Source organism: Bombus fervidus, chromosome 3 (genome assembly GCF_041682495.2).
Source record: "Bombus fervidus isolate BK054 chromosome 3, iyBomFerv1, whole genome shotgun sequence".
In the NCBI taxonomy this organism is placed as follows: Eukaryota; Metazoa; Arthropoda; class Insecta; order Hymenoptera; family Apidae; genus Bombus; species Bombus fervidus.
In genome coordinates, this window is record NC_091519.1 from 16526422 (window position 1) to 16552741 (window position 26320).

At 38.6% G+C, this 26320-nt stretch overlaps 1 protein-coding gene across 11 annotated transcripts in view; it reads left to right on the forward strand.

The window, feature by feature from the left end:
• Window positions 1-26320, forward strand: part of LOC139985967 (RNA binding protein fox-1 homolog 2) — a 183954-nt gene that overhangs the window by 79358 nt on the left and 78276 nt on the right. For 9 of the 11 annotated variants that reach the window (XR_011799532.1, XM_072000891.1, XM_072000892.1 and 6 more), the window contains exons 3-5: window positions 7028-7291; window positions 7692-7745; window positions 26200-26292. Coding sequence is in view for 9 of the 11 variants with exons in the window: in XM_072000891.1 (XP_071856992.1) it covers window positions 7028-7291; window positions 7692-7745; window positions 26200-26292 (411 nt within the window). In the remaining 2 variants the exon portion in view is untranslated. The remainder of the gene's footprint in view (window positions 1-7027; window positions 7292-7691; window positions 7746-26199; window positions 26293-26320) is intronic. The other 2 variants (XR_011799533.1, XM_072000895.1) reach the window with 1 other exon arrangement.

Sequence of the window (26320 nt, forward strand, 5' to 3'; positions counted from 1 at the left end):
TGGAATTGTAGTGTCTCCCTCTTATTTGCTCTCGCCCTTACCAATTCTCCAAATCTACTCGCCTGTTCGTTCAGTTTAAAGCGCGGCGCAGCTTTCGCTCGCAGACTGGAAAAATGGGGGATCTGAGCGAAAAGCTGAAGGAAGGAAGCATAGGACGAAGTCGAACGAGAAGTCTGTTGCGAGTTGCGCTGTTAGAAACTAGATAACAATTTGTAATTTCGAACAGGAATTGTAATATAAGCGACAATGTTTCTAATTTGAAAAAGTCGCAGATAAATTTAATTTCTGAACGTTGTAGGTACTTACACGTGTTTGAAAGCAGGTTCAGTTTAGAGTACGGTGGAGACTCGGGTTGTAGAGTGGAAAAACGACAGGATTAGAATGAAAGATTCGAGGTGAAGAAAAGGGAAAATGAACACGAGGTATGGGATGCAGTGGAAACGAGAATTCGAAGTCAATTTCTCTAACAGAATAGAGTTAGAAGGTATTTTATACTTGCAAAAGTTAAATAGGAAAAGATGGAGGAAATTTGTCGTCGATTGATTAAATTAGTCTTACTCGTGAATCTCCACTAACAGATTCCGAAGAGAACACGCTCTTTATTTCTCCATCCATCCCTCTTTTCTTTCTATTATCATATCCTTGTGGAAGAGTTTTTCAATGAAATTCTTACTTCTTAATCAGCCAAATTCCATCGAACATTCTTCCTCCAATCGGTCTATCGATTGCCACTTAAATCCTCCATTTTCCAATTTTGCAAGTTCCACTTTGTAGGCACGTCTATACTAACTGGATCGTTTTACACGCGCGCGCGCATACAGACGCGAACCATCGAGAATCAAAAGACAGCGATCGTAGAGCTGACTGTAAATTATCGTGATTCGAGCAAGATTCAGAACGTACGATTCTGAGGACAGTTTGTCGAATGGTCGTATCTAATTAACCCAGGCGAACGAAGTGCACGCGGAGCATTTCGGACATGGTTGAGCCAAGCGTGAAGAGTTTCGAACAATGTCGTGGTTCCGGACGACGTGGTCTCTTTGTTCGTCGCTCGTCTGTTCAATTATCCGGTGCCGGTTAGTCAGCGACTCGTAAAGCCGCATTTCGTTCTGACCATTTTGCGCATGCAGACCCGCATGACTTTCCTCTTCTTAAACATCGTACGCGCCAGGTTTCTACTATTTATAAACGTGTCGCACTTCGTGGCTAATCTTCTTTGTCGATGGATAATTATGTTGACGCGTTCTCTTGAATATATATTTTTAAAAATATTTTCTTTGTACTATTTTGCTACGTGCTTACAAGCTTCGCGTTTCGTTGTTCATTTTCAATGCCGTGTTAGAGTATAACCGCGTTGTGCGTCGATTTACGCTTCAAAATTTCAAAAAGATATCGACTATTTGAGTGTGTAATGAATTTTTCGAATAAAAGAATGTGGAAATCCCCCACTGTTTGAAAGTTCTACTCTTTTTGTCCAAAGATTTTTGTTAACTTTCTCAGCGATCAGGATTCCTTGAATATATATTTTCGATCAGGATTCCTTGAATACATATTTTCAAAAATATTTTCTTCGTACTATTTTGCTACGTTGCTTACAAGCTTCGCGTTTCGTTGTTCATTTTCAATGCCGTGTTAGAGTATAACCGCGTTGTACATCGATTTACGCTTCAAAATTTCAAAAAGATATCGACTATTTGAGTGTGTAATGAATTTTTCGAATAAAAGAACGTGGAAATCCCCCACTGTTTGAAAGTTCTACTCTTTTTGTCTAAAGATTTTTATTAACTTTCTCAACGCTCACGTTCGATCAGAATACCTTGGAGATCGTCTCTTTTGGAAAGTTTATTTCTAGCTTGAAATTCGAATGTTCTTAAATATGCGATATCATGTGGAATACGACAGGGATTTGTCGAGCTGCTTTGAGACTAAAACAGCCTTTGATAGCGTTTTCTAAAGCAATCGATCGAAGGCACACGAAAAGTAATCACGCGTCTAGGGAATTCTCTAGGAATCTACTTTGGAGATCTGCTCTGAGTCTTAGTCTTCGGAAATTTACTCCTGAACCGAAGGATCTACCTCGGACTAAGGATCAACCTAAGGATTAGGTGATCTTAGAGAGTCACTTCTGAAGTGGAAGAATCTCGGCAAGTTGAGATCCTATCCTATAGGAGACACATGCGAAAGGGGAATCTGAGCTGCTCCTAGAAATTTCCTGTAGACTTCGAGAATCGTCAGGCAATTTTGAGAACCACTTGAAACGTCGAGGACTCCTTGCGCTCAACTTTATCTCGAGAGAAAAAATATTCTCAGAGAACCTGCGGACGAATTTATCTCTATTCTAAAACAAGAATGAATATTCTTATTCTTAAGATAATTTTCATTACAAAATCTGACGTCTACGATATAGAAACGTTAGAATCTATAATATTTAAATTCAGACTATCGACTACGGTAGAATTTCATTAATTTGAAGTTGCTGTCAAGAGACAAACAGTTCGTACAAATGAAGTTCATTAATTCTACCCCTTAACCACAATTCCTCCATTCAAATAATATAGAAGTTCACGTTTGGATAAATGGACTCAATCAAGAAGGAGCCGAGTTAATTGGGAACTGGCTAAAATATTGTTCCAACAAATGAAGCTCGAATAAATGAAGCTCTGTTATATTCCGAGAGATAACCCTTTCTTTCTATTCATTTAACTTACTTTCAAACTTAAATCCTTTTATCATAAAAATCCTCCCACTCTTATTATCCCGTCTTCTCGTGATCCTTATTTTTCAATCCTTTTCAATCCACAACAAAACCACAACACCAACGCGCACAAGAATATCAATATTTTCTAAATATCTCAAATCCATTAATGTCAAAAATTATCCGACCCTTCCAGGGCCATATAACCATTGCCATATCGCGTAAAGTATCAGCTTATTCTTTAAATCTTATTTCCCAACCATTTTAAAGCGTCTTTCACAACAAAAATACATTAACAGTGTCTGTCGATTATTATTCTCCGACGATATTCAACTGCCTCTTCAACCAAACTGTAACATCCACTCGAACGTTATTCTCTTAACAAATTTCAAGTGATCCTGGCAGGCAAATTATCTTGAAAAAACAGCCCTTAGTCGTAGGAGGACCATTATCGCGAGACAGCGCAAGTATCGCACAGTTTTGTCGCACAATACGTAAAGTCGAACGGCGCTCGGGCGCCAGGACTCTATTCAAATCACTCGGTGGTGCAGAGGCGCAAATTAAAAGTTCCTTTTCAACGAACACGTTGAATGGCCGCGTTCCCGCGGATGTCGCGTCGTTCATTGAACGACGAAAAAGCATCCAGACGATCCAGTTTCATCGGCAGCGTGGAGTGAGCTGGCCGTAGGGCAAAGTCCACCGGCCGATGTCTCGAAAATTTTTCCATTCGCGCTTCTTCGCGGAGCCTCGTTAGCCGATACGGACGTCTCGAGAGTAGTTCAAATGTTTCGTGGGTTTTCCATGGAATTATCCACCCCCTCTACCCCTCCGCCGCCCGCGTTGAAAGGCTTCCGCGAGAGTTTCGCGTGCTTTCGAGTTGTACGCGCTCGAAACTGTTTCCAGCACGAGGTTTTGAAGGGAAGAAGACTCTCGGGGGTTGGGTAATTGGTTGAGATAGTTGTACCATGAAGTTGGGAAACGTGGGCTCAAACGTGGGATGTTGATTTATTATGAATATTGATCTCTCTTTTTTTTTTTTGTGGTAAACTGTGCATACAAGGATTGAATTTTAAGTTTCATACACGAAGATTTCGATTTATTCTGAAAAATTGATAAAGAACAAGTGGTCGTGTAGCAACTTGTATGGCGAATTTGCAAATTTAAGAGGAAATTGGTTGTTCTATCGAAGACTGAAAAGACTAACGATGCTCGTTCTTGGCCAGAGTTTCCGCAATTCCCTCGCTGTATCTTTTTGTAGCTACTGCTTTAAAGGAATTGGGGAAGAAACAAATGGCCAGGAGTTTTCGGGAACGATAAATTCCTGCCAGTGAAGAGAGAAATCCCTATTATTTGTATCAGTCGAAGGACCATCCCCGGGCAATCTACCAACGTTTCGGGGTTAATAGTACTCGATCCTCAAAATCTCTGGCGGTTTTGCTGAAAAATACACCTGTCACTTTCAGACATCTTATTCTCCTAGTAGAAAGTATGAAAATCTCTTATAACTTCGATTTCTTTACGATTATTCTAGTCAATTATTTCTCTTTTCAGATGCAAAATAATATCTACCATTTATCTGCAAACAAAATAAATAAATGACAATCACAATGTTTATATTTTCAGAAATATTGTTTTGCAAACAGACCTATCGTGAAAATGTTTATTTAAACGCAAATGCTGTAAATAGACACGGGAAAAGAAATCTGTAACTATTCAAGAAACGATAAATTTTTAATGAAATTGGAACAGTGTACGGTTCGTCTGTCGCCCATCGAATTGGAATAATTTTGGCTAATTGAAACGAGTGTCCGAAGCTCGTAAAATTTTCCCGCGCGGATTGAAACGAGGCAGCAATAAAAAAAAGCTGGAATGGCAATTTCGTTCGATTAAACGCGACGCAATCGGCCTCGTTTTCGCAAGCTGCTTCGACAGCCCCGACGGGAGGCGAAAGAGCGATAAAAACGCGGAAAATTCATATACGATCTTTCTATTTTTTACCTCGTGTATCCTTCTGTCACTCCTTCAATCAGAATTTTTTCAATTAATCGTCCAGCTCGCATATCTCGTCGCAACTCTCCAATATCATTCTGTAATCTTCCACAAAAATTTGTGAAATTTTTAATTTTCCTAAAGAAGCGATTGGAAATTTTAATATTTTGATAGAATTATTCCCTTCGGATAGAATAACGATTTTTCTCTATTTATATTAGTATTCGTTTATAAAAGTTTCGCCAAATAAAGGAACCCAAAGATAATATTTCAAATGTTCGTTGGATAATCGAAATATTCCTGCGATATCTTATTAATATTCCAGCAAAAACGCATAAGAAAGGAATACGCAAAAATATCAATGACACTATTATGTTTTATCATAAGGAGTCCTCGAAAAAGAACTAAAGGGTGCTCTCGAGTAACCATCGAGAGGCGACCGTTGTTCTTCCATTTTGCCGCTGCTGTTCTACCCTCTTTATCCCAAAGGCTCGAGCAAACAAAGTTTTAATCCACCGTGATACAAGCTACCCACGTCGTAGAAAACGTCTGAGAGCGTATCGACGGTTCCCTCTGCAAACCCTAATCTCTGGTAGTATCGGGCATCGGTGGGCATCGTCGATGCTCGATGAATAATTCGTGAGTTTCCTACGGAGAGGGAAGGAGTCAGTCTCTAGCCTCTCTGGCCTATCTAAATTTCATTACGTCTGCCGCGTTCTTGAAACGTGGCATCGAACTCGTCTTCCATGAGTCCGACGCTCGACGTCGAAACAACGTCGTCCTTCGCCACGAAATTAATCGAAAGAACAGTAGATTTCGATATGCTGGTACGCGAATGAAATTTTAATCTAGGTACAAAATTAATGAAAATTGAACGGGAAATTATTATGTAGATTGCTAATTTTATAATTCTAAGGTAGAAATTTGAAAAAGTAGGAATTCTGTAATTAGAACGGGGATAATGATTGATTATTATTACGCGTGTACTTGATGCCATTAACAAAATTTGACGAGCCATAAGTTACGAGTTATCGAAATAATAAATCCTCTATTCTAATAAAAATAACAGAGAATGCCTTATAATTTCTATTAACAATTAATATTAATTCTTAAGATGTTCTATGAACAGCGTAAGAAATAAAATTTTCCTAACGAATTTTAGAAAATACAATCACCCGATTGCTCGGTTTAACGTAAAATTGTAAGAAAGAAGTTTATAACTTTCAATTTCTAATTTATCGACTTTCGAATATCGTTGTAATAATTTAATAGGAATTTAACCTTGAAAGTTAGCGTGTTATTACATCGACAATCGGTAGTCATATTCCGCCCAATTTTGTTCGTCACAAAGGACACCGTAATCTATTTTCGACGGAAGGCAGAGGAAACGTGTCGTTCTAACAAAGTGTTTATTAATAGCCGGCTCATGGCTGAAATTGCTTTAGTTCCAGTAACCGTGGATAGTTACCGTGGCGGTATAAGCAACGATAGACGTGATAAAGTTGAAGGTGGAACGGTATTCAGTAGCACAGCCAGAAATTCCACGCAACGGCAGCTGCGTCTGACTATACGCGACGTGTGTTCACTTAGCCTCGTTAGTGGCGCGAACGAGATAAGGTCGGCCGGTGCGGCTGACCACTTACAGCCGGCTCTACTTGCGGCTTCTGTACCGTTTGCGGAATCGGAATGCTAACGATCGCGTCTCTAAACCTCGTCGCAAACACCTTGTCTCCTTTTTGCGAATATTGTCAGATGCATTTACGGAGAATTCAATTAAGTCGGGCTTTGGAATTTTCTGCTTCGTAGTTGCAGGATTATTGGCGTGAATAAAGAAATGGAAAATATTTGTGTTCGTTAATTGACTCTTGGGTTTAACGATTTTCTTCGTTCGTTAGGAATATAGATTCATTAAGCTGTGATTGGGAATATAGGAAAATCGTTTGGCGGAGTTACAATGGCGTAACGATAGAATAGATTAATAATTATTATTATAATTAGTAATAAATAACTTCTAAGTTACCTTTAAGTTAGAAATCATTATTGCCGGGAGTCGAGAATCTACGATAAATATCATAACGTTATGTAAAATTTAATAAACGTAAAAGGATATTTTCTTTATATTTTTAAAAAGCATTTAGTATAAGATATAAAATCACGTAAAACTCGAAAGCATCTCACGTCCATATCTTTAAAAATCGCTTGAAATTTCTTACAAAGTCTCGCATTTCTATTAACAAATCGTTGTAAATACTTTTGAATATATATCTTATGAACATAAACGACAAATCTCAAATATACGAGCTGCACGATGATTCTGATACTATCTCTGGTCTTCGACGACAGTCGGAGGTGTTTCAGGCAGCAGTGGCGGCCGCGGCAGCTGCAGCTGCAGGAGGAGGTGGCCAGCAACCAGCACCTACACCCGCTGGCAACGAAACCAATCCTGAGGGCGCCGTCGAAGGCAGCGCTTTAGTACCTGTCACTTCAGGTGCAACTACACCTGCGACAGCGACACAGGGTTCCGATCTAAAAGGTCAACCAAAACGCCTTCATGTCAGCAATATACCTTTCCGTTTTCGAGACCCTGATCTCAGGGCAATGTTTGGGGTAAGTCTCATTTTTTCCACCTGAATTCCTTGGGGATTTTTTTGAAAATTCTTAATCTATTTCGTATAATTATCTTATTACCTTGTTTATATTGTGAAAATTTAATAACAACTATGAATATGAGAAAAAAAGAAGGAATAAATAAATAAATAATTCTTCTATCGAGCATTGAAATATTTCGAGTTTCTATTCTTATGTTCTTAACGCTGAATCGGTATCGTTCATCGTAATAGTTTAGATTATCATGCTTAATTTTAGAATCTATAGTTTTATTTAGTTTTGTATATTTTACGTGATAAGGATTGTTATCGATGGAATTGTTTTATTAAATTTTCCTCTTGCTCCTATCTCATTAAACACACTCTAACGAATTCTCAAGAGATCGCTTTCTGTTTTCCAGCAATTCGGGCCGATCCTCGACGTGGAAATCATATTTAACGAAAGGGGAAGCAAGGTAAGCTCACGTCGCCCTTAGGCTGCGAGCCACCCCTGTCAACCAACCCCTAAGAATACAGTTAGACTTAAGCCACACACACAGCCGCGTCCTAGCCACGAAATCCTCGTCACCAGGATGGATTCGCGTTCGAAGTCTCACCGGCCCTAGTTCGTTTCCACGCTCCACGTTAATCCAACACCCTAGAACTACTCTCCTTCCAACTTGCTCGATTCACGAGTTTCTCGCTCGAACTATCCCTCGAGTTCCTTCACAGAATCCAAAATCGATCGACGAGTTCCACAATCTGATGGTCGAGAACAACCTTTTTATGTCCCTCTTCCTCTCTAACTTTCCCAATCTTCCTCGTCCTTTATGCGTTCCCGTTCTTTTCTGTTTTGCCCCTTGACAATATAAAATAATCACCGCGCCAACGTGACACGATTTCTCTTATGGAAAAACTTTTGAAAAAAAAACTCAGCTAGAAAGACAACCTGGTCACGAGGACGTCGCGGGACCGTAATCATTCGTTCGAAGAGACGCAGCGCCACGGGGGTCGTTTCATCCCTGCAGAAAGTTTGTAGTTGTAGAAAGTAAACGGAAAAAAGAAAAAGTAAGAAGGCCAGGTGGGTTTGAGAACCGAAGAAAAGTGAAAACTGGATCGTGTGGCTGCGTCCCTTCGTCGTTCGTTCGTTCTTTTGCAGCGCGATGGCGACGAGAAACGCTCGCGTACCCTAAACTACCCCCAAGCGTAACGTAAAACCGTCGGTGCCATTGTCGAGCGATCTGCCTTGTCAAGAATCGCGTCTCCAGTGATTTCTCTGATCCTGGTTGCAAAGTTGTCGTGACTGCTTCGTTTTATTCCCTGTTCTCTTGTACCAAGCCGCGGGATTATCGGCTTATCGTGTAGCCTAAAGGGGAGAAGGTCGCGCTTGAAAATCGTGGCTGCGCGAGGAATGAAATATTAACGGTATCGCGAGATGAGACGATGAAATTGCTTCTCTCGAAGGGTAGAGGTTCTGCCGTTAGTCAAGTCTGTCGTGGAACGTTTCTCCGGATTGTTGAAACTTTTCTACTAGAGATATGGAGTGCGTGACAAAGAGCAGCGGTTAGATACGAATATCGGAGATGGAAGAGACGGTTCTCGCAGTTATTTGATTTGATTATTCGATTGAGAGGATACGAAGTTTGATATTGAACATTCCGTCCTTATTGACGATGATAAGGCTTCCGGTTCTTATCGAATGATAAATCAGAACTTGGGTTATTTAGCTTGCGAGATTGCAATTGAATAACTTGCAGTTTCGATGTCTGTCTGTTCTTAGAATTCGCCGATTGCAATTCAATTTTCTGCGTAATATCTGCAACGGGTGAGTTAATTAAATTTCGTAAATTCATCTTGCAGATTCTCCTGCGAAACGAATCGAACGAATCATTCGGATTTTTAATCTCGTAAGGCAATCGAGTAACTTTGAGTTGCAGCGTTCACTCTCAAAATTCAATAGTCTTGATCTAATTTACCGCTCAATGTTCCGCTCGTGAGAGCTCTCGACGTTCAAATTCCTTAGACTCACGTTGAAGATTCTACGGCGAATCGAATCAAACACCAGGCAGAAGTAACGCGAGCGTGCAGTTCTAATTGTCGCTCGTTTATGCATGAGAAAATCGAAGCTTCCAGAGGAAGGACGAAAAAAGAGATCTAGGAGAATAAAGGGAGAGAGGCATAGAGGATTCCAAGTGTATAGGAGAGTTTGAAATGCAAATAGGTTTCAATATGGATGACAGCGGTCTGGATAAGATCCGCAGTAATACATCGTGCCGACAGCCGGCATCCGGTGAGCTTGCATATTCAGCGTCTTTGCGTCAAGTACACTCAAGTGCACTTCATCAAGCTCTGGCGGTACCAGTAACCCAATAGCATCGGTCGCTAACGATGTCACGCACGCCCGTCCATTGTCCACTAGATTATCTTCTTATAAAAATAAATTCGCATCGTTCTAACAATCATCTTTGTTGTTGTAGGAAGGACCGTAGCGAGATTTTATCGCAATTCTAATTCACAGTTTTAGTGCCAAAAGCATCAGGGACGATCGAAACGATCCATTCGAATGCGGATAATTTTTCATAGGAATTGCATCGTATATTTTTGTATATTTTCAGACTTTGCGATAATATTCTGAGATTGTTGTTTGGAATCTTACTACAGTAATGATCTTCGAACTATGTTAGGTTGTCCGAAAAGTTTCTTTCGTTTTACGAGGAAATAATAGACGCACGTTTTTCGTTTTATATTCTTTTGTCGAATTACGTACGATCCATTTTGTCCGTTCAGATAAACACCGTGACATTCCACAGACCTGGTTTCACGTTTGTGCGAAGGTGTACTGTTGTAAAAGACAGGTTTACGGAAGAAAGACTTTCAGGACAGTTTAATAGATATCGTTGGACGATATAGACATTTTTATTTTCAATTGGAGTATCTTGGTATTTACGAATCCTTTAAAATGTAAAATAGGCGAAGTGTAAAATAACCGAATTCGTCGATATAATGAAATATCAAATAACAAGGAGAAATCTTTTTACGATCGTGGTACTCTGATCTCGGTGTTCTTTGAAGACTCGCTTCTCCTGTTCTTTCTCCGTACGATTACTTCGAACGATACGATTTTATTTTCAAAAACAGCAACTCCGTGTTTCACTTTCAAGCATCGCGATTAATTCGAGTTCAGGTACGTTGATAAAAATTTGCATATAATTCATCAATTAAGAATTCACCTTTCTATTACCAATGCCATTTATTTTCAGTATTAATCGAAATATTCGTAACATCCAGCTGCTACTATCGATATATTTAGATCGTCTGCTCAGAGAATCTTAAGAAGAAGCATCGAACGCGATATAAATCGGAATGCAACGGTGCATCGTTCCCAAGAGGTTAATTGGAGCTGGTTGGACGAGCTCGTTGTTCCTCGCACCATCAAACTTGGCGAAGTTCATCGAGATTATGAAATCGCGTGGAAAGTTTCACGCGGAGCAATAACAAAAGCCGAATAGTTCCCAGAAAGAAAAGGATGCTTCTTCTGCAGTGAGTCTTGGCCGGCGTAATTAGATCAGAAATCCATTATTTTCAGCAACGAAAACGCGAATAATGATTTTCCAAGACACGGCACGACCATCCTTGTCCTCTCACGGACTTTCCACCGCTCGAAGACGAATTCTCGAGGACCCTGGTCCAGAAACTTGACGCGATGGAAATTTCCAAGCTTGCATATTGCATATTCAAAACTATTCTCGACGAATCGCTAAGAGCGGAATTCATTGTTGCTCTACGAGTAATCGAAACGTGCTTCAAAGTTTTCGCGTTTGGATAATTATTTTACCTGTGGCTTTAACGAAGCGGCTAAATGTACCGTAAATTGTATTAAGAATCATTCCATCGAGTTGCGCTAAAAACTTTGTCCGACTACTTTTGACTTGTTCGTTTTTGCTGGAAAAATTAAGATTCGAGAGTTAGAGCGACGAATGATTATTGTCAGTAAATGGGGTAAGCTTCCATTCGAATCGAGATATAGAAACTTTCAGGTTTTTGTAAACTCGTTGAATTAGAAATTTACTTCTTTCGAATCTTCGATGAGTACGAAACGTTTTAACAGATTTTTAAAAGACGCTATTTCTAGCGTTAACGTCACGTACAAAGCATCGATACAAAGCACGAATACAGAGTACTTGCAGTCTTAGTTTGTCGTACAATAAATCCCACTTTGCCTAATTGCAAACTATATCGACGTATTGAGATTCTTCCAAACGTTTAGACACCGACCTTCAATTATAAAAGACTCATTAACCTAATAGTCACTCTATCAGAGAGCAGGCAATCAATCGAAGTCGCTAATCGAATGAAAGACGACGACAATCGCTAATGCTTGGCTATTAGGTCACGACAGGGAAGTCTATTTCGATCGTGGCGTAGAATGCTGAGAGGAAGTGTAGCTCGAGTCACATCCGTCGTTGCAACAGCCAATCCCAAAGCGGAATATAGCTGTTCCAGTTACAGCATGCTGAAAGGGGATTAATTAAACTCGTTGACGATAGTTATCCAGCAACCGATCATCCTGCATCCGTGAAACGGTTTTTTTTTTCATCCTCTTTCTTTCGCCGCTTGGCGACGCGTGGTCGGATCCGATTGGTCGCGCCAAGTTTCACGGAATTCTGGATAAACCGAGCCTCGATAAAAGGCCACGCTCCAATTCAACCAACCAACCAGGTTCCCTGAAAAATCGAAGCAATTGCGGTTTTGTCGCCTTTAATCATTTTTCCATTTGCAACTTTGGTGTTTTCTAATTTAAGATTTTTATGATTAGTCGAGGACTTTTTAATGTTTCGTTAGTATTTTGGCTATTTGGAAATATACTCATTCACCGCGTCTGATAAATTTTTATCCACAACGTATAATTAATTCGACTACTTGTACATTTTTTCACTTTTTCCAAATTTTAATCGATCATTGAATGTGGTATTAGTCAGGATTGATCTGCGATGTTAAGACGTATAGTGATCATAATGTGGTTGGATTTACAACAGTTTTATCGAGGTTCGAGGTCTTCGTTCTTCACGACGACGTTATAGGTTAACGTTTAGTTAAATTCTATCGTTTCCAGTCTGATACTATCGGATAATGGTACTGTTTCCTAATCCGAAGGTCGGAAAATATCCATTACGCCGTTATACGTACGTAGAACATTTTTTATTCCTGGTAGAACTCGAGTAAATTGTGAATTCGAAGAACGTGAGGTACCATAACAGAAAACATCGGAGAAATTGAAACGCTAAGAAGCGAATTCTAGGAATCGGGACAGTACAGAGTTGTGTAAGAGCCCTTGGCCGAGCGGAAGTAACGGGAAATCGGTCGATAGGAAAGCCGAGATAAATTGCAGAAAAGCGAACTCCGTCGATGCGTATAACTGGAAGTACAAGTCGGCATTCATTACGCGTCAGAGATCCAACGACTCGACAATGGCACCAGGCGACGCACTTTTTGCATTGCAAATTGAAATGCCGCCGCGACATTCTCTAAGAAATATGCGCGACAACGGTGAACTCGTTGCCATCGCTTTTTAGCATTTAAGTGATCGCGAGGACGTGACGGGATCCTCGATGTGAAATCTACACGCAATTGGCAAGAAAAATAGGAGGAAAAATGAAAGAAAAAAGGGAAGAAGAAATAAGTAGAAGTAATTCGATAATTGTGTAAAATAGAAACGAGAGTATATATCGTGATTATTAATTTCTAGAGAAAAGATTGGAGAAATTTAATCCATGTATTCTGAAATGAAATTCCTCCAAAGGATACTAAACGATCCCGTCACGGATTTAAGTTATTCGTATTCTTCGTGTTAACCTAGTAAAATCGTTCGACATCGACTCGATTTCTTTGTGAAATAATCGTCGGCCGATTAACGATGATTATTTTAATGGAAACACGAGTGAGACGTTGACGTTCGACTAAGGATATCATGAAATAAGGATTAGGCTAAGGCGAACGAGAGAGTGTGTGATGATCGCGCGAGTCTGTGAGAGAGACCTTTTCTCGAAAGCTTCGTCAATGTAAATGGAATGTGGCATCCCTAATGAAGTGCAGCATTTTGGAGAAGAGATACTTTGAGACCGGCGCGGAGGAGAGCGCTAATCGACTTACCATTTTTCTTTTCATTTTTTCGATAATAAGATTGTTTCTCGTAAAAGTTACTGGAAAAGGAGGAAAAAGGGAGGGAGATAGAAGGAGGTATACGTGAAATAAAAATACAAATAAAGAGAATTTCAATACAAAGTGATATAATTGGATAAAAAGTAGATAATTTTGTATAATTATATAAAAGGTGGTGATAGTTTGAAATTCGAAGGTAGTCGGTTGGCGCACTTGTCTCGCGCTGAGTATGTGCCAGTGACACGTACATACATACCATAATATAACCAATGGTGTTAGTTCTCGTAGTTGTTAGACGAGCTATTGCATTTTTACTAGCTAGCATTCCGCATTTTATCATTATTTAGCTCCCATTGGTTATAAGGCAGCTCGGTGCACCTTGCGTAACTGTGTTCGCAGCTGCTTTTGACGAACTGTGGTATCTAAAGTAACTAAAATACCAAAAACCATCATCTCCTTCCACCTTCTCCTTAGAAACACGCGACACCTTTTTCTTAAACAAATGGCGAATCGCCTCCACGATTCTCTTTGTAATCCTTTCGACGATCTTCTCGTCGTTTCGTACAGTTCAATCGAAGCTACAGTGGCTACAAAAAGTACTTGCACACACCTGCATTTTTTTAAATGAAGCTTCTTCCTCATTTTTTTTTTTTTTTTTTTTTTTATCAGTTTCTACATTTCATTTTCATAGTACGAAAGTTACTAAACGATAAGAAGAGATTTAATATAATTTGGATTAATTAATTATTATGTACGTGTTGTGGTAAACACAATGGTGTGCAAATACTTCTTATGGTAATTGTAATATGCAAAGAAAACGTAAGAAAAGAAAAAGAAAAGCAAACGGCAGCTAAAAAGCTTCATATAGTATACTTCACGATCTTCTCTTGCGTCGGTGAAGAATATAAATTCTCGATGAGCTCAAAAAAAAAAAAAAAAAAAACATGCAAAAGGAATTGTTTAACCCTGATGTTCACCTCGCTTCTTCACATTTGCCTCTCTACGGCTATCCTCTTATTTTTAGAATAATTTATTCATAGAAGAAGGGAGTACATAAAAGGCGGCGTAAAATCATAGCGAACAACAACACCGATTATTTATAAACTATCCAGAAAATATTCTGCTAACAATGTTTTTAAGAATCTATTGAAATACAGCACTTGTTTCATGTCCCGTGTAAATCCGAGGAGAACAGCAGGGCTAAAAAAAGAAATAATAATAGCAATAACAGAGATCAATAATAATAATAATAATAATAATAATAATAGCAGTTGTTTTAAAAGAGAGCTCGAGAAATTAATGGTAGAAGAAAAGAAAAAAAATTAGATCGTTTCAAAATGGACGCAGCAGCGGACACACGGTGCACCCGGTGAGCCGGCTGCCGCCACTTCCGGTCGCGGAGGAGACCCTCGGGAGATGCTGCCCATTTGATTTGATGAAACTTTGTCACACCTCATTTTTTCCGAAGCTACATCTAACCAACCTCCATTCTTATCCTTCTCTTTCTCTTTCTCTGATGAGTTTCCCAAGGCGTTTCAAGGCCGGTACACGTATACACACACGTACACTTTTATACACAGAGAAAACATATTACACACAAAAGAGACAGACACATCCACCCACATACACACACACACACACACAATTTAGATATTAGAGACGAGGCAAAAGCAGGAGACGATAGTAATGAAAACTAACCAAAAACGATTGATAACGACTTGCCTGTCGATATCGGAATCGATCTTTCCAAACTGAGACCTGCGTTCGTACTTTTTCTCGAGAGAGACATCACCTTTTGTTAATTAGTCTCGCTACACGCCGTATTGTGGTTCACAGACACTGCCGCGACGTTTTACTAATCCACCTGCAAGTGTTGGATTGCGATAAGAAAAATGGCTGATTCGAATTTCTTCTTTGTTAACGGAAAAGATATAATTATTCTTATGTTCTTTTTTAAGTTGTTACAATTGTACGAAATTGTTCAGAATTTTACAAATAAAATGTTATTAGTATCGCCAGTTAGATTTAGAAAAGTATGTTTAACAGAATCCTACGAATTAATTGTTTGCCAATGATCGGAAAATGTTTCTAAGCTTTTTCCACTTGTCAATGCCCGAACGATCGAAAGAATATCTCATGCAGAAAAATCGTATTCTAACATTTAGAAGCAGACATTTTGCATGTCACAATCCAACGCAAACAGCATGATACCGTACATATCTATATTACCATTGCATCTTCCGAAGTTTCTTAAGTATCTCTCTCTCTCTCTCTTTCTCTCTCTCTCTATTATATAATGAATATTATATACGTATATGTATATTAACACACGAGCACAGAACATATAGAAGACACACACACATACATACATACAAATACACACTCTGTTCACATATTTATACATAACACCTGTACATGTACGTACGTACCTCTATCTGATTGTTATATCATTATTATATATGTAAATAGTAGTCGCACGCTTTTGTCTAGGCGAAGTCGAAGGTATTAATGAAACGGCCCATGCTTCTACCTCTTTTATTACTCACGTATGTGTCTTAGGATAGAGAAATGCTGCTTTCGATCTCACCAACCGTTTTGTTCGGTGTTCCAGTCTCACGTGTCGTTTGGCTCTTCTCGTTGCAATTTTATTCTCTGCCTTTTTCACTCTCTTTTTTACTCTCTCCGCCTTCGACGACCTATTTCCATTCACTTTCCAGAGATACTCCTTTCCCTTTCGTACGTGCGAGTTTGAATGCGAGATCTGATCGTGCAAAAATAATTATTTAAAGACTTAAGTATTTGGCGATTTCCTAGTATTATGGTCTTTACGTTTTATTAATTTTTAAAGCAGGAAGTAGTGGAATGATCGAGAAGACTTATATTCAAAATAATTTACATTGTTTCGACCATAGTTGGAACATACACGTTCTTATCAAATTTTTTTAGTTCGTCGATTGTCATTTGTGGGAAATTGGAATATCCAAAAATGTACGGAATATATTACACAGAGTATGATAAAATGTAATGGATACAGGAAAAAGCAAATTTTCACGTAGATTCCATTTCTCTAGTTACGTTCGTAAAAATTCGCAGTTGCCTTGAAAATCATAAATCGGAGTTTCTCAATGTAGAAAAAAACCGTGTCATTTACTCTTCATAGCGTATTACGTGTATACAATGAAAACTATCAATTATTAAATAGCACGGTTTTTATTTGACGGTATTATCTGGTTAACTATGTCGTTACTTTTTTTTGTATTTATTTTACTTAGTAACGTCATGACAGTGAAAGCGTAAGGAGACTCCCGTTTCAGAAAGCTATCTCCGCTAACCAATTGAAAATAACCGAGCCTTGGAATTCCTCGAACCTCTTCTGTAAATCAACAATCCCAATTATTTCCCTTCGATAAAACAAAAGAGACAGAAAAAGCGAGTAAGTGAGTGAGAAAATTTAAACGAGGGGGAGAAACGTAGGGTGCAAACTACCGAACGCGTACACAGACGAAGAAAAAGATCTCTCGTGCCACTTTCATCGCACAAACACACACAAAACTCATATACACCATACTAGAAAGAAAAGTCACAAACCTACGAACATACTCCTTGTCTCTTAAAACTCACCTTCTCTCTCTCTCTCTCTCTCTCTCTCTCTCTATTTCTATCTTTACTTATATGTATATACATATAATATACATATATATAATCTTGAATCTCGCATTGTTTTGTGCGCTTTTATATCGCTGTTTGCCAGCTTCGGTTCAACTTCAAGTATTCTTCGAGTTTCCTCTATCTTCGTTCTCCTCCATTTCTCGTCATCCCTCGACCCCATTCGACCCTCCGACGGCCACTCTAATTACAATCCTTTAACACTTTCTACACGCACGTTTAGCCACACCAACACATCGTCGCCGTGCACACATCAATTATCTGCTTAATTATCATGTTTATCGGTTCACGTGACTCGTACACAGACGAATTGCACATTTTGCCATTTCTTTCTTGTTACGCGATGCTAGGGTTCACTGGTAATCACCTGTTCCTGTTCTTCGAATTGTACTTTGTAATTTTTAAATAGATATTAATGCTATGACGACTAGTGGTACGATCCTAATCCGTGGGCGTTAACTACGTACATTGTATACGATATATATCACTTGTCAAAAGATTGGAAATATTTCTTCGATGGTACTTGTGTCGAGTCGTTTGCTAATTTCGTTATTAATTTGGTACTGATGCTACAGATATCAATAGTCGACTTATGTCGATAAATTTCTACGTATAAAGATTTTTAAGATAACAGAGTTTTAAATTCATCTCTCTCTCTCTTAAGTTGTTGCATTCGATGGAACACGTAGTGATTGTAAACTCTTGGTTCGTACGCATCTATTTATCTATTTAGAGTTTATATTGTGCTTTTCAAATGTTCGAAATTATTGAATTTTTCTAGAAATATAACAAAAACGATATTTTATTAATTTTCTGGAATAAAAGTAAGGTTAACTGGTCGTCATAGCGTTAAGGGAAATATTGCGAAAAGTATTCGGTCTTTTTTATCGTTGATAGAAATTTAAGAAATTCGTGGAACTTTCAGAGCAGCAATCTGTGCGCTATAAAAAGTTGAGTTGCAAAAACTTCGTTAGATATACACGTGGATACGTTAAAAACTTCGCAAGATTATCGTTCATTGAGAAGATCATCATCATCGTTACAAAGTTTCTTGGAAATTAATCAAACTGGTCTACTTTCGTTTTTCTATGTAAGACGCTGCTCAACCGCGTGTTTTACTCGTCGCACGATTAATATTCTTATCTTGGTAGTCTTCGTATCGCCCATAGCACACGCTCACACTTGGAAATTAACGTTAATTACTCCGTGCCTCGCACCCGGCTGTTAACTAATCGTTTCAAGATCACCGATCGTCATAGATCGTTTTACAAACGTTCAATTGGAGTTTGAATGTGATTCGCGATGTTTGATGGCCGAAGGAATCGCAGGATTAGCGATCGGAACTCTCGATAGTTACTTCGCGCGACAGGTACCGCAATTAATCACGCTCTAGGCCAATTAGTCATCTCAAGATCGCATCTATTACCGGCTACGTCTTATTTACGCGCACTGAATCGATTCTAATCGATCCTACACTACAGTTCTGTTTTAAATTATCGAATAAGTATAGCTGTCTCTTTTATCTTCGATTATCAATAGGAGAATATGGTCTGAGCTTGAAGTTTCGTCCTGATTTACAAGTATAATCTCTGAAAATTCAGAATTAGGAAATTCTATTGTTAGAAATCATATGTATTTCATTTCAAATAGTAAATATTCCAAAGGATTTCTTCAATTTGAGAAATCTCGATGCAGGTCGGAATAGATTATAAAATCTCAGAGGTGTCAGAATGGAAAAATCTTATTATAATATTCGTTAGAAAATACAGGACATAGCTCATATATATTTTTCTTCAAATAGTGAATATTCCAAAGGATTTCTTCAATTTGAGAAATCTCGATGCAGGTCGGAATAGATTATAAAATCTCAGAGGTGTCAGAATGGAAAAATCTTATTATAATATTCGTTAGAAAATACAGGACATAGCTCATATATATTTCTTTTCAAATAGCGAATATTCCAAAGGATTTCTTCAATTTGAGAAATCTCGATGCAGGTGGGAATAGATTATAAAATCTCAGACGTGTCAGAATGGAAAAATCTTATTATAATGTTCGTTAGAAAATACAGGACATAGCTCATATATATTTCTTTTCAAATAGTGAATATTCCAAAGGATTTCTTTAATTTGAGAAATCTCGATGCAGGTCAGAATAGATTATAAAATCTCAGAGGTGTCAGAATGGAAAAATCTTATTATAATATTCGTTAGGGAATATAGGACATAGCTCATATATATTTCCTTTCAAATAGTGAATATTTTAAAGGATTTCTTCAATTTGAGAAATCTCGATGCAGGTCGGAATAGATTATAAAATTTCAGTGGTGTCAGAATGGAAAAATCTTATTATAATATTCGTTAGGGAATATAGGACATAGCTCATATATATTTCCTTTCAAATAGTGAATATTTTAAAGGATTTCTTCAATTTGAGAAATGTCGATTCAGGTTAGAGTAGATCCATGTAATCTGTGAGATGTTGGAATTAGAAAATCCTATTATAATATTCGTTAGAGAAAATAGGACACAGCTCGTGTATATTTCCTTTCGGTTAACGAATATTCTGGAGGATTTATTCAATTTGAGAAACCTGGAAATTAGACAATTTTGAGACCAGTTAGAGGAATAACACGTTCGTCTATATTTCCCTTCGCTTAATTAATATCCTAGAAAGTTTATTCCGTTTCAGAGATCTCGAAATTTTAGAAATCTAATATTGATTACAGAGAGTAATTAGTTCATTTATTTGAACAGTATTCTGGCAGATTTATTAAATTCCAGGAACTTTGGGTTACCGATCGAGAGGAATAGAACGTAACGTTTAAAAAAATACTCCAAATTACTTCGAAGGGCGCTATTCCCTACTCGAATTATCTTAAACTCGATTTCAACTCAACAACATCGCGCGCTCTCATAATTTTCACAAAACGTTTCGCGAGCGTTAATTGGCTTCCAACGATCCAAGGCGCGAGAATATCATAATTCTCGCATCAACAGCCCTGTTGAGAGCCTCGAGATCTTTTCATTCGTTTAAGTATCGCGATAACGCAGTCCTTGCGAAAATACTTGTCTGACTCCTCCCGAACAAACTCGACGTTTCCTTCAGTATCGTTCTCCATCGTGTTCTCGTTTCGTCTCGAGAATTTTGATGCATAGTATTTACGCGGACGTAAGCTGGAAACAGTTCCGGTTCGTGTCAGAAGGAAGCTCGATATTCAATTGCTGGCGAGAAGATAAATCGCTCGATAAGGTGGCACGATTTCGTTCGTGACAGAGCTCAGCCAACCGCTTATCGAGCTCTGGCTGCTTGTTTTTCTAATACTCGTTTCCTGTCGCGAGATCCGTTCAACGTCGGAAGATCCACGGAGAAATGGCGGACGCGAAACGTTTCCAGCGATCGCGATAAATTAATGGAGGTAATTATATTTTTTCAACGGGTGTAGGACTAATCTAGAGAACTGATAAATTGCGCCGGAGATTAAACAAATGATTTCTGGCCTTGCTTTTAAGCCGCTGCGCCATCAACTTCCCAGTTTTTCGACGCTTATTCGAGACTTTTATAAACTTCGTAGTAATTCTCTACGTTGCTCGTAATTTTCCGGATAAACCCTGTGAAATAAAGTTGAGAAAGAAGTGGTGCTGATTTATCGAGTTTGTTAAATTGGTGACTTTGCGCTGTTGAAAATTTCTTGAGTTTTAAAAACTTTAGAAACAAGAAATTAATATAAAACACGTCAGCTAATTTCGAGAGAACTGTAATTATGATAATAAAACTATAACACGTTTTTTTTATTATGGTATGTAATGATAGTTTGATGCATACAAGATATTCATTTTTCGAAGTTTGAATTTATCGATTGTAATTATCAGCCACGTTAAAGCAAAAGAAGTTCCTTTAGTAATAAATGTTAAGAAAGTTTATAGTAAGAATAATGATGAATGATTTTCGTTATTAACTTATTCACTAGTTTATAAATAACATTTTACGTGCACTAACGCAATAATAATACAGGATGCTTGAGAAATCTTATATCCGATCAATCTCCAACTTCATTCTTCTTCGAGATCCTCAGAGGTAGATTAAACGAAAATAAGAAAATTTAGAATGCAGAACATTTCATGCTATTTGAACTGAATTTAAACCTACTTAATTCCTCGAAATATCGTTAGAGATATGTCACAGGGGTTAGAACGAAGGTTAAAAATCGCGCGATCGCGAGTCCGTTTTAACAGGATGGACGCGATGATTATTCCGCAGCAGGCGTTCGAAAAATTGGTAAGAGTCCGGTGTGGATTAATTTCTTGAGAGAGGAGGAGTTAGGCGCGATGGCTGGTCGTGTATTGCACGCTAACCTTAATTTTCCGAAAGTCGATAAGGCTTTAAAGGAGGCTTTCGCCAAGATCGCGATCTCAGCGTCACGAGAACCGTGCCTCGCCTTGAGAAGGAACGCCTCCTTTTTCATTATCCTCCTAGAAAATCGGCAAGCGAAAAATGCTTGAAATTACTCTTTATCTCTCTTAATCTTTTTTCTTCTTTTTTTCCTTTTCGAACGATTTTGAAAATAATTTTGAGAATAACATATAATTTTTGCAAGATCGTAATATACACGGAACGCTGAAGAATTGGAGAGGATCGAAGTTTTCATTCTTCTGGAATTCTTTTCGAGGGAATTTTCGAAGTAATTGCGAAAATAGTAGATGACGTTTGTGAGATCGTAATATAGCGTAGGTTAACGAATAGAAGAAATGGACGCGATTTGGAATTTTTCATTATCGGTGGAAGATATTTGCAAACGTTTGAACAATTCTTTACGACTCGAATTTCTATGACAAAAAAGTATTGAAAATAACTTTACGAGTAGTAAATGGAACTCGTAAGGTTGTAACGTAGGAAAGGTCGAAGAATTTGATAGAGTCGACGATATTGTAAAAACGAAAGAAGAAAACCATAGTCGGGCCACGAAAAAGCAGCGATCGTTCGATCGTGAAAGATTTCAGCTAGCTGGAAAAGCGTCGTTTGTCGCGCGATTTTCAACGGGTTTCTTGCGACAAACCGCGCGCGCGACGCGATTCACTTGGGAAATCAGCATAATGTCGATAAGCCGGCGGCGCAGTGTCAGTGCTACAGCTCGAAAATGTAAAGGGAATCGAATAATCGCCGAATCGATTTGCATCGCGACCACGGTGCTGCTCGCGATATTTCGCGTAGGAATTCTAACGTTATTGTTTGCAGAGAAAATTTATTCTTCAGAAGTGTATCCGAATAAAGGTACTCGCATTCGGATGTACCTTTAGAACGCAACCGCTGTATATGTGTACGCGGTTTATAAAGAATTCACGTACTTTAATGAATTTCTCGATCGAAACCAATTTTGCTAATTTCGTGTTTGACGTACTTTCTCTTTCTCTGAATAATTTAAAACGATGAATTAATTCCCATTCGATTACCGTGTAATAAATGAAAAGAACTTGAAATAGTAGCTTGTGGCGGACGAACAATGGCCGTCTGATTAATTATTCTCGTCGAAACACCATTTAATATTAATATTCGTATTAACTAGCACGATATATTATTTATCGCAAAAGTTTATATATTCGATTTTACATTTCGTCGATTGTTTCTCGCTCTTGTCGAATATCCTTCGAGCAAAGAATATACAACAGAATATTACAACAAAGAATAGACGATGTTGTTAAGTAAAAAATAGCTTTCGCGTCGCTTTAGGGAAAAGTTACTTGAGGTTTTAATAAAAATATCGATCAGGAAGTTCGATTTAGAGAGGTTGAAAGATAAAAAATTCAGCGGCGCAAAAGGCAAGCTCGAAAGCAGATTAAAATATTCAGAAGTTCAAAATGGAAGTCAAGAAGTTCCGTGAGCAACGGCGAAGTTCCGAAAGCTTAAGACGTAAATCTTGCAGTCGAGTGGGCTTCGTCGTGAGAATTTGCAACGGTAACAAATTTTTCCTATGCAGATGGTCGATAATCTTCTCTTCGCTGCGATATAGAAGTTTCATGGAAATTTTTCACCTAAATTTACCATTAACGATTTCCAACGTAAAAACTTTAGAAATTCTAACATTGAATTATAGCAGCTGCGGATTATCATGCAAATCAACGTCTCTGTGAATGTAATTATAAAGATGGAACCTAGATAGAACACATTGCTTTTACCTATTAATATAAAGACTATCTATATATATTCCGGATATTAGATACATTTTTCTAAATTACTCACATCCTTCGGATTGTTACGCTTTCGAAATTCTCATAAATGTATAAAGGTCCGCAATCTACTCACGTAGATCGTGCCAGGCTATTCCACAGTAACTAAAATAGTAGCTGCGCATGAAAAATCAGAAATTCGAAATTTCCCTTGAAATTAACTCCTACCTCCTCGTCCTCGATTAACCAAGCACAGCAGCAACCGCTCCCTCGCCTACGATTAATTAACGAAACGCAGAGAAATCGTGGCTCTCGATTATTCCAGGGGAATCCTCCACGGGGCAATTCAATTTCCTACCATCGATTCGATTATAGTCCTCCGGCGAAACGAGTTACGATGTTCCTTGAGAGTAGAGGGGCTAGAGGAGAGGGAAACAGCGGTTCCTTGGCCGCGTATTACGTCAGGAACACGATAACTTTGCACTCTCCTTTTTCGTTCTTCGAGAGTAAGAGGCCGTATTTGATTTGGCTTTAATGCGATTTCTTAGCGACGGCTATAGTCTGGATATACGTAGCCGCTCCTGGCAGTAACAGGGGGAGCCAGATGAGAGCAAGTTGATTATTCGTCCGACCCTCTTCGTCTTTTCCCATTTCTGATTACGCGAAATTAGTTTCTTTGGCAGAGAAAGACGTTTTTCTTCTTCTTCTCTTCTTTTTTTTTTTTCTTTTTGCTTTGAAATCGAAGCTGTTTGATTTTATTGCGTAAGAACCTGTGCGCCTTTAGAACCGAGTTGTTTCGATTTTTTCAAACAATAGCGCGAATTTGTACTCTTTAGAATGGGTTTGTTTCATTTTTGCGATGATAACGTAGGTCTTCATCTTTTAGACTATATTTGCTTCATTTTTGACATAACGATGCGAGCTCTGTTTTGTTTTTTTAGAAAATATCGGTTAGAAAATCGTTTTTCCGAAGATAGAGTTCTTTTCGTCAATGTTGTTTAGGTAAACGAAAGTCACGTTCAGAACGAAAGAATTTAGGTGCTTGGAAGATATACTTTCGATTGACTTGCTTTTAATAGGCTCTGGAAGTCGTATTTATGGTATGGAAGGCATTTGCGTAATCCTCTTGAGATTTATGACGATTGTAAGGTAATATATTCACGAATTATATTTCCTTGATAGTCGTTGGAAGGGAAAGGAATATGTGCAACATATGTTAAAATTTATGGCGATTCTTTCGAGATACATTTTCGAATTATACTTGTCTAATAACCTGTCGAAGTGATATTTGTAATAAGGAAATTTATGACGATTCCATTAAGGTATTTCCTTGAATTGCGTTTCTTTCGAAATCTGAGAAAAGGTGTGAGCGTATTTGCGTCGAATATTATCCAAAGTATCCCAATTCACGGCACTAAAAGCTTCGATTTTACAATTTCTTCAATCACTATCGTATTCGAAGCGATCGCACAGACGAATGGCACCACACACGAGCACACACAGCACAGAAACACACCTAATTAAAGTCCTAAGATCCTGTTTCCCTTCCAATCGTTCCTCGTGTTCTAACCTCCTTCTCATATTTTTAATTTTTTTTTTTTTTTCTTTTTTCTCGTACACGCACCTCTCGGTACAAGCAAGAGTCTTTAATGATATGACGATGACCATGATGACATGACACGATATGATATGATATGATATGATAATGAGATGATTAATGTGACCATGACCATGATTTCTTACCATGATTTTATATTTACTTATTTGTTGCACGTTGTTTGGTGCGTCTCCGTAAGCAGTATGACGCGCTCGCAGACTCTCTGGCAAACCGACATTTCGGCTGAAATATCGTGCTTCTTTATCCATCCTTTTCACGCGGTTTAGTTAGTCTGTTATATTAAACACGAGTGCTCTTGATCCTTTCGCGCCCCCACTTACATATTTTCCCTTGGGATGTTTTACTCGAATATATACATATCGAGCCGAGAATATCTTATCAATTCCATATTATACAAAATATCGCGTCGCGATCACTTTTCAACTTGAAACTGTCGGATCTTCAATTTAAATGTAAAAAGTTTCATTCGCTCGAAAGTATATGATCTTTCTGATCGATCGAAGTAAAGTCGTGGAGCGAAGTAACTTCGATGAAATAATTCCAGGTAAAATAATAAAAAAATGTCTGCCCGTAATATTCGATGAATTTCATCAAGTTTATTGTTTCCTCGAGATTATACGGTCGGAATAAATGTTCTATCGCCGAAAGAAATTCCGCGAAAGTTTCGAGCCTCTGGGCCGCGTCTCGAGAGAGCATCTCGAGAATTAATTAGCGGCAGACGGCCATTGTGCATCCGAGAAATAAACGGAAGAATAGGTTTGAGAGTAAAAGGACGGTGCAAAGTGAGGGCGAGTGAGAAAGCGTGAGATGGGGTGCGCGAGGGACGAAAAAGAGCAAAGAAACGCGAGCATCTGCTCAAGAACGTTGAACCGAGCGTTATATAGTAACGTTCGCTTCGTTCTGCAATTCTTGAATGAAAAGTTAATCGAATCGATAGAAATTCGTTCGAGACACGCGTGGAAAGGTTTCCCGCGTAAATTGCACACGGAGCACCCCCACAAAGAACTCGCACTCGTTAGCTTCCAGGTCGCTTGAAAAGGCGGCGTCGCGCGTCGCCCTTTTCTCTCACCTTTTTCTTTCAATCTTTTTACGCTCGTTTTCTATTGTTTCTTTTTTATTTTGTTTTAATTCATCCCTTCGTTTTTCTCGTTCTTTTCTTCGCCAATATTTTTCTCTTAATTACCTGTTTATCAAACGACACAGATTGAATATTTTGTACAAAACAAGCACGAAATGTCGGGCCTGCCAGTCGGCCGTTTGCCGAGCGCTGGCAGTCTGTAAGTTGAGTTTAATGCATGTTGTTTTGTCTGTCCTTGCATGCAGGGATTCGGTTTTGTAACATTCGCAAATAGTGCTGACGCGGACCGGGCACGTGAGAGGCTACACGGCACCGTGGTTGAGGGCAGAAAGATTGAGGTGTGCATGAACATTCTTATACTTATAT